Raw genomic sequence first — 9,408 nt, forward strand, 5'->3', positions numbered from 1 at the left:
AAATAAAGGTTCGAGCATGGATTTTCTTGATCGTTCAAAGTAGTTTCAAAAACTACTTTCGGATTATGATCTTTGAAATTGTGATATTTATATGAGGAATATAAGTGGCCGTGGAACTTGGGTATTACATATGTTTCATTCGATTTCTGACAATTTTCTTCGAAACTTTTCTAATATTTTTCTTTAATATTCCAAATATTTAGATAAGAATTATTTTAACACGCAGGCTGTTCTAGCAATCGTGCGAGCAAAGAAAAGAGCTGATTCTACGTACAAATATAAGTTAAAAATTGGAAACTAAATTTGTTCGTTCAGAACATTGCCTTCCAGGAAACCAAGTTCAAAAACGTATCTTCGTTTTCGAGGAAATTGAATTTGCACATATCGAGTTACCCAGCAAGTTTTCAAACTCGCTCTTCTCGTAAACGAGATCCGGAAGTAAAAGATTTCCCAGACTTTCAATTTACTTAATACATGCCCTTCGTTAATTGCAAACGTATGAAAATAAAAATACATTCTAATTGAAGATTACGCGAAACGAATATGACAATACCGATTTTTCTTGATTTACTTTTACGTCACTTAATCACTGAAAAGGAATGTTTTAAGATGGAACAATCGAAGTTAGGAGTAATCTGATAAATTGGAAGATAAAAATCTTTCAAAAACAGCTGACAAATCCACACTGCTGCTTTGTATAAGACGAAAAATATTAATTTAATTTACCGCGCTCGATTAATATAAATCTGCGTAATTAATATTTTTTCAATGATCAAAAGAGCGACAGAGACGCGCATTTAATCGCAGAATTAAACGAAAAGATATACCTTGTACCTATAATTGATTAACATGTCGAATCTTTAAATTGCTCTTCTAAGAGGACAAAAAATACCACCTATCATTTTTCATCCGTGATCTTCAATCTTCTTAATCTTATCAACAAAGACATCAAATTCTATCAATAGAATGTACAAATGATTAATTTAGGTACTCAAAGAAGCAATTAAAATCTCGCTCATGTCGCTCGCACAACCTCCAAAACAGCGGGACGTAAGAAGAATGATTTGCAATGTTAATGCACGCGGGAGAAGCTCAAGTACGAAAAATCCCTGGCAAGTTCATCCTCTCGTAGGGTTCTCGTGAGAATCGCGTAAAATTTTCATCTTCGAGCCAACGGATCGTTCGTGCACTATGGAAGCGCGCAGCTGTTCCCATAAAAATTGAAAACGCCATGACTCGAGCGCGTGGCTTTCGGCCGTAAAGCGGCGAACGCACGCGCCAACTCCTGCGTTAAAGATAAAAAAGAAAAAACAAGATAGAGAAGAGATTATTGCACAGACAGAATTAATCTTCGCGTAACGTTTGATCGGTGTTTCGCGCTGCGTAAATCGTGCAAGTGTTTCGATTGAAAGAAAGAGGAAGCGAAAGGAAGGAAGAAGGAAGGAACACGCGGAAGCCATCTGTTCATCTGCTGCGTTGCCCGATTAATTCAATTACTTAATCGGACGACGAAGATTTTCGATTCGGAAAGCCTCGTGAATTATTCACCAGCTCGTCCGCGAAGGTAATATCGAAATCATGGAACACTATGAATAATTGGAGAGTGGCGGTGAACTCTCTGGCTAAAACAATAATTTGTTTCAGTTATTCGCTATGCTGTAGCTTCTTTCCATTGCTGTTTTAACCTGGTGAACCAGGATTAAGAAACAACTATCCTTCCTTTCAAGCGTTATACGTAGCCGCGTAATGGTTACCCTATTTGCATATTGCGCGGATACAGACGCGCTATCGCGTATAATAATTTCTTTGCAGCTATCATGTTCGGTTAGTACGAAATTTATTCCATGATCGTTTGCCACGTTTTACTCCGCGATCTCATTACAGAGTTTTAAAGTATCACAGCTTTGATAATGACAAACGATTATGTTTTTACTTTGGAACAGTTCTACGAATTGAAATGGCAAAAATGATCGATCGAGCGGAAGCAAGTTTGAAACTTCAATATGTAAAAGCGAACAGAGATGGTTCCTGTGAACTTCGCTACAATCTTGACCAAAAAGTAAAGAAGAATTCTTTTTTTACTCGCACTAGAGTGGAATCTGAGATTGTACAAAAAATATAAAAACTCGATCAAATATCAAGTAACAAGATTTAATCTTCTCCCTAATGAATTGCTTTCATAATATTTAATCTATAAAGTTACTTTTACGTGATAAAAATCAGCGTCACGCGTTTCCTGCGTACGATACGTATCGTTCTGTATTTTAGCAGCAAGCTGTAAGTTTAAACGCGATAGTACAAGAAACGTTCGCATATTTCTTAATATTCTATAATACGTTAATTTGTAAAGTTGTTCGATCAGTCGACATTCTCAGCGATATTAAAATCTTGTAGAGTCTCTTTCGATTCTCCTTGACTCTTCGAATCTCGTTGACTGTTATCTTCTTCTTCCCTGTCATTCTCGGATCCCGCACTTTTGATCGATTCCGAACATTTATCCTGGAACGTCAGGTCAAAGTCGTCCGGAAATTGATCGCGATAGGCGGTGAAGTCCTCCTGTTTGCAATAGTTGGTGAAAAAGATCAAATATTGCATCTCCTGCTCGGTTGGCTTCGGCGGGGGTGGTATCGATTTCAACCTTTGAGTTTTTGGTGTCGATCGCCGCATTGCAGGCCGCCTTTTTATCGGAGGCGGCTCTATAGCGCGTTGCAGAGATGCCAGCAATCGCTGCATAAGCTCAAACTATAACAGACAAGTTCACATTTGACATTTTAAACGCGCGAAACCATCAAAGCATATTTCAATTACCTCTACCATAAGCGGGCCGCGGATATTTACGTAGATTTTTAGAGATATAACTAAAGAAGTGCAAAGACAATGTAAGAGATGTAATCTGGAAGTCGTCCAAAGCCGAAAGGCACGGACTAAAATAAATAAATAAAGATAATAAAATAAACTAAAGAAGCGAGATTTAAGCAACGATTCGTCTCACCTATTCAGTACTAATAACCAGTTTTATACTTTAAGTAATTTGTACAATTTTATATACAGGGTGGTTGGTAACTGGTGGTACAAGCGGAAAGGAGGGTGATTCTACGCGAAAAAAGAAGTCGAAAATATAGAATACAAATTTTTTTTTAATTTTTCCATCGAGACAACGATCTACAGTGAGATCCGTTATAACGTACCGCACGCGTACCGAGCGAAAATTCAAAGTGGATTTTCTCGAAAACAAAGCCTCAAACGAAAAATGTTTATTGTATATTTTCGACTTCTTTTTTCGCGTAGAATCACCCCCTTTCCGCTTGTACCACCAGTTACCAACCACCCTGTATACGTTTTGTACGCTTAAATTTCCTATAAGCGAATAATCGCACTTTTAAGTTTCCCACAGATACATCTTCGCACGTTCAGACTTCCAACGAGTGTATTTCTGCCCTTTTAAATTTTCCATGAACGCGTCTTCGCAACTTTAGGTTTCTCATAAATGCATCCTTGCGCCCTTAAATATCACATAAGCGCATCTTTGCCCTTTTAAATTTCCCATAAATGCATTTTTGTAACTTTGAGTTTCTCGCAAATATGTCTTTCCACTATTAAATTCCCCTTAAGCGTGCCTTTGCCTTTTGAAACTTTCCACGAGTTCTTTTGTGCATTATCTCCATAAATGCATAAACATCCGTAGTTTATACCATGATGCATTCAGAAAGCGGGGAATGGAGAATTATAATTCTGAGTTATCTGACCTTTTTGGCAGCTTCCTCTGTCTCCTTCATAGCCCTCAGCTCCTGCTTGAAGCCTTCCTTCTCGCAAGCTTGGACCACTTCCGGTGGTAGAGTATCCAGCTTCAAATTCAACTCCTCGTGCGTCTTCTCGATCCATTTCATCATGGAGAAACTGTCCAGGTTCGCATCGTTCGGCGCCACGCAGCTTTCATACGTGTCCTCGACGAATACTTGAAGACGGAGCACTTCCTCGGAACAAACGGAATCGCGGAACACCGTTTCTAGAAGCTCGTTCGCGTAACTTTCCAATTCCGCGGCTCTAGCTTCGAGTTTGCGAATGGTATCCTGAATTTATCATCGTAAGTATTGCGTGCCATGATTCTTAAAATTGATTCACTTGTAATTATTTTATTTTCTTTATTTCTGGTATTTTGTATTTTGTATTTATAATTCTCAACCCATTAAAAGCCAACGTTTCATTGACGCGATTCTTTTCAATTAACTTGCATTATATTTTCGTACGATGTGGCTATATGAAGGAGAACTCTAAAGATTCTAAAGAAGAAGAAATGTTTGTAAGTTTACAACAGCATGATAAACTATCGATTGGCCTTTAACGAGTTGATTAATCGAATTCTTACTCGTAGCTCGTTGATTGTGTTGGTTATTTCCGTAACTTCTGCCTGGATCTGTTCTTCAGCGGACTGAATCGTCACCATCAATTCAGACATCGGCTTTGCCAGAGACTCCAAGTGAATCAACGCGTTCAGATTTTGCGTTTCTATCGCTCTGAACACGTAGATCAGTTCAAATGGGTCTTCGAAGTATATATTTGTCGGACCTGCCTTGTTAATGTCTTGCTCGAACAAGTCTAAAAATACGAAGCAATAATTTTCAGCACTTCGATGCGAAGAATGCAAATATTCTAATTAACGATTTGTCCGCTAAATATTATATTATTTGTTAAATATTACTACTAAATCCTTCTCACTACAAAATTACAATTAACGATTGGGATATTTTACACATCTTTGCATATTCTGTCGCATTTTTCCATATTGTCGTTTAGGATTGTCTACAACTGTAAAAACGTCCGCGATCTAGTCAAAGCTGAGAAACGTTCTTGAAGATTATTCCAAGACTCCTTTCGCAACGATGAACGAAAAATAAATCTCGAAGAGAAAAAGGTAAGTTTAAAGGTATGAAATAATTAACAAAACCTCCATGCAAGACATTAACGAAATATCTTCTAACATAGAATCTTCTCCAAGGTAAAGAAAACATGCAAATGTAGAACAACACGAATTACCTATGAGAACGTCAAGCGAAGCAACTTCGTCGACCATTCTGTATCGACCGAATAAATCATCAGCTTTGTGAAGGATGCTTTCTCCAGAATCAGTGCGATGAATCCAGTCGTGTTCCGCCCTCCAAGCGAGCGGAGATACCTGATAGAGGAATCTTTGACACATCTTCACTGTCCTCCAGCTCTCCTCCCAATGATACACGTCCAGTCTGACCTTACCGTACTCTGCGGAAAGCTTGTTCCTCGTGTCTGTGATCTGCCTAGTCTTCTTTATCTCGTTTTCAGCCAACTGTAGAATCTTCATGCTCTCCTCGTGATCCTTCGAAAGGAACTCCTCGAAACCGCTCACGTATCGACGATATCGTCGCTGGTAGGATAGATGAAGCATATAGTATTGATGAGGAATAGATACTAGAGATTTGGATGAAAAAATAATTATTAGAAATTTAAACGAAGAATGAGATGTTGGAAGGAATTTGCAATTTTTCCTATTTAATCTTTCAATGTTGATTGAACTGAGGAAACGAGATTATAATATATAAAATATATATCTGTCTATAATTTAGCGATATGTTTAGAGACTTTATATTCTAGCTAAGGAAATAAGTAAGAATAAAGAGGAAAACAATTGTTTTATTGTCAGGAAATAAGTCATCATTCTTTAAACTGCTGGAAAAAATAAATTAACAATGCATATCCTATTTGTAATATTCTAAACATTCTAATACAAGAATTTGGTACGTATCAATATGAGATTTATCGTAGAAACATTATTTTGGTACCTATTATCTTTTTTTCTTGTTATATATTAATAACAAATTTATGGTTTTAGATTTACAAAGACAGACCTTGATCTCATCGAGTCGTTTCTGCTCCTCGACGAACTGTTGGTCTATACGAATACAATCATCCATTTCTTGTCCAGCTAGCAACCGAACCTTTAAAATCTCACGAGTATCTTCCACATAGTTGCGCACAGAAAACTTTTCTCTGACCAGCCCTCCACCCAATTCCGAGAAATACTGCGGATCTACGTCGGTCATGGCTATAGCCTCTTCCAAATCTTTGTGTTTCTTCGCCTCTAGAGCCTCGATGTCCACGTCCACCTTGCAACATAATCGTACAACTCGTATCAAGTAAGGAAATTTCTCTGAAATCGAATAATCAAAGTTCAATCAGTAATTAAACGTTCACAGGCTTAAAAATCTTCATAATAAATTGATTAAATTTACTTGCCATTTTAAATTTTCTAATTTTAAACTTATTATTAATTTTATAAATTTCTATACTTTAGAGTATTTTTCTTCCTAACCATGGTAAACATTTAGATTGAATTCTACAACAAATCATAGAAATATTTATACTCTCGCAAATATCGAGTACGAACGATTAATACCTTTTAATATATTCTGCAATGTACATTGATAGGAATGTATGGTGTAATAATTGAGTCTCTGATTGGTATATCGTTTATCGCAAAATAGCAAATATTCGCAATATAAGTAAGTGGACATTTTTTTAAACAAATTGCCGAATTCAATAATTGTAAGAGTATAGTTCCCTGTATAGTCCGCACGTATTAAGATTACACATCAAAATTGTAATTTCTTACACGAAGTCTCCGTAGAAGATCGTGCGAGTCTTTGGCTTTGAAGACATCCATTCTTCGTTCTTTATCTGTGGTACGTTTTTTCGCCTTCCAATATTGAAAATAAGAGAACATGAGCGAACAAGGAGGATAGACGAATGGAGATTGCTCCTCCAGGACATTTCTAGCTTCTCCCAAGTGTTCATGGCCCTTGGTAAAATAATTCTGTGATCTAAAAAGTATAGATTTCAATGATCCTAATTTAAAAGATCACTCTGCATAATAACTATATCGCGAACACGCATAGAATGCACATAATAAGCAAAATATCTAAAATAATGTACTCGCTACGTCATACAGTAGATAAAATAAATTTTTAATCACGTTCCATTTTTTCAATTATGTGTGTATAAAGCATAAAATTGCACAAACGTTACCAATACATTTATTTGTTAATAAATTAATTCAAAAGTATATAGTAATATACGTTAAAAGTATAATATTGCATATAAGAAAGGGTTGAACTGCACCCCCTATACTTTCACATACAATATTCGATGCATTATTAAATCTTCTGTGCAAGACACCCTGTATGAAGATTTAAAAATTCTCCAAATATAAAGCTGTAAAGTGTTTATCATTTCACAGGGGCGTTCTTACCTGAAGAAGCCTTTCTGAGACTTCCTGGTGGACGCTGATTTCCTTCGGGTCTTCTGGCTGATCCGGCGCCGTCTAGAAGATGTCGACGTTGGATCGGTCATGTCTCCCGTAATTCAGCTCAGCGTGCTTTATTCAAACTGTCAGCTTTTCACCTGGCCGGCCGTTCACCTGCGTCGCTGTAGAAAAAACTCCGCTTTTCATCTGATCGCAACGGTCAAAGGCAAGCACCAACAGAGATGGCTCGCGTTTGCATAAAACTTTCCTCTTCTCAAATGTCTCAAGAAGAATTGAAACACTGAAGAATCTACCAAAGAACAAGATTATCGAGGAGCTTTTTTAATTAGTAGAATTAAATCATTCGCCTCTTCCTAGTGCAATTTTTCTGTTTTTTATTTTCACTGTTTCGTCGATCTACGTTTTATTTTTATCTGTTTCTTAAGAAATTTCTATTGCGAATTTTGTTCTATTCATTTGAGAAGAAAGAGAACTCGGTGTTGCAATTTTATCGTTGATTTAATTAATATGAAAGAATATGGGATTGGTGAAAGAAACATTGTATTGATTATTTCGCTTGAACAGGTGCAGGAATAACATAGAACATAAATGAATCGACAATGACAATTTCACGGATGTATCGAAAATGCAAGTTGAAATGCAAAATAATCTTTTATTATCGAACTACGCTGAAGCTGAAGATTCTCGAGATACACTTGAGAGCAAACTTAATTGGTAAGGAATTATAATTGATTTGATCGTGAATTATTAATCGATAATTGATAAGGATACTTCAGTCATTACACGCAATTTAAAAACTCAAATTAAATAATGCAAATATTGTATAATATATTTAATATATTAATACTTTTGTCAATTTTTCAGATACTCATGAGTTTCGAAATTTCTGCTAAAATTCCTCTGAGAGCATCGACGAAGGAAGTGTACATTTAAAAAAGACAAGTTTATCACGAGGAATAAAGGAACGCATTCTATTCATCAAAGTGTCTTTTCATGGACTGCTTAAATCTTCTCATATCTAAAACCTTCAAAGTATCACATACCAGACATGGGAATTGATCACTATAACACTGTGTATAATAATTCTTCCAAAAAAGCAACTATATAAAAGAATATAATCCTATATAACAATTTCTGTCTTCTAAGACAATGTTTATATCCTTCTATGTATAGAATTCTTGCCAAGGCAACAAGTTCCCAACAAGAGATATAACGTTAAGGCATCAAAGTAAATATGTAATCTGATTTTGCTCTGTACAGTCTGTTATAATGTTATAAACGTAACAGCATGTTCTATAGAAATGAATAAATTGCAGATTCCTATCTCTGTCTGAGAGGCAGTGTTGAAACGGAACAAGGAATCGGATGCATCCTCCAGCGATCCAGTGAAAAGTTGATCCCTTAAAGATCCGGGCACGCCCGGGAGCAACGAGCTCCGATTCAAAGCTTAAAAAAGCTACTTACTTTCTAAAACAAAAGCTCGAATCTCCCGTCTTTTCCAGCGATAAAACTGCTATCCATGAAAAAAATGAGAAAAAAATGAGAAAGAGTTCGATAACCTGACAGCAACCTCCTCTTTAGCAAATGTCACCAAGCTGTCAGCAAGACGACGTTTCGTGGATAAGCGGTTGCCAAGTGGAATTGTTTGGCATGCGCGTTGTATTTCGAAAAGTATCATTGTAAGAGATGTAACATAGTTGGTTAAAACTTTGACTAAACCTTTTTCTTATGAACTAACCATTTGGCTTCGAATAACGAGTATGACTCGTCATATTAATATGCTACATATCGTATATAAACATAATGACAATAATTATTTATAGAGCCACGGATATTTATACAGATTCATATCTTTACATGTATAATTTAAAAAGTGTATTGTAAATATTTTATATATCTTTGTGTATTATGCACGATTTGTGTATTTTTTAAACTTAACATTTCCCACAAATGTGTACAAATCGAAAAACACTATAATATACTGTACATACAAAGCAAGTGACGATGAGCTAATTATATTTCATACGTCGATTAAGTCACGTAAAACATGTCAATTAAATCGAAGGATTAATTCACTACAGCCCGTGCCATAGTCAGTGACAAAATTTGTATTT

At 36.1% G+C, this 9,408-nt stretch overlaps 1 protein-coding gene across 1 annotated transcript; it reads right to left on the reverse strand.

Moving 5' to 3' along the window:
- Positions 1-2,130: 2,130 nt before the first annotated feature.
- On the reverse strand, positions 2,131-8,815 carry LOC117243172. The gene is made up of 8 exons (XM_033510421.1): positions 8,759-8,815; positions 7,280-7,455; positions 6,644-6,851; positions 5,880-6,137; positions 5,035-5,398; positions 4,367-4,596; positions 3,747-4,070; positions 2,131-2,742 (listed from the first exon to the last, which is right to left on the reverse strand). The coding sequence occupies exons 2-8, from the start codon at positions 7,378-7,380 to the stop codon at positions 2,359-2,361; spliced, it is 1,869 nt and encodes a 622-aa protein (XP_033366312.1). The 5' UTR covers positions 7,381-7,455; positions 8,759-8,815; the 3' UTR covers positions 2,131-2,358.
- Between the last annotated feature and the right edge of the window lie 593 nt (positions 8,816-9,408).

This window comes from Bombus vosnesenskii, unplaced genomic scaffold (genome assembly GCF_011952255.1).
Source record: "Bombus vosnesenskii isolate JDL3184/JDL3185 unplaced genomic scaffold, Bvos_JDL3184-5_v1.1 scf7180000013265, whole genome shotgun sequence".
Taxonomy (NCBI): domain Eukaryota; kingdom Metazoa; phylum Arthropoda; class Insecta; order Hymenoptera; family Apidae; genus Bombus; species Bombus vosnesenskii.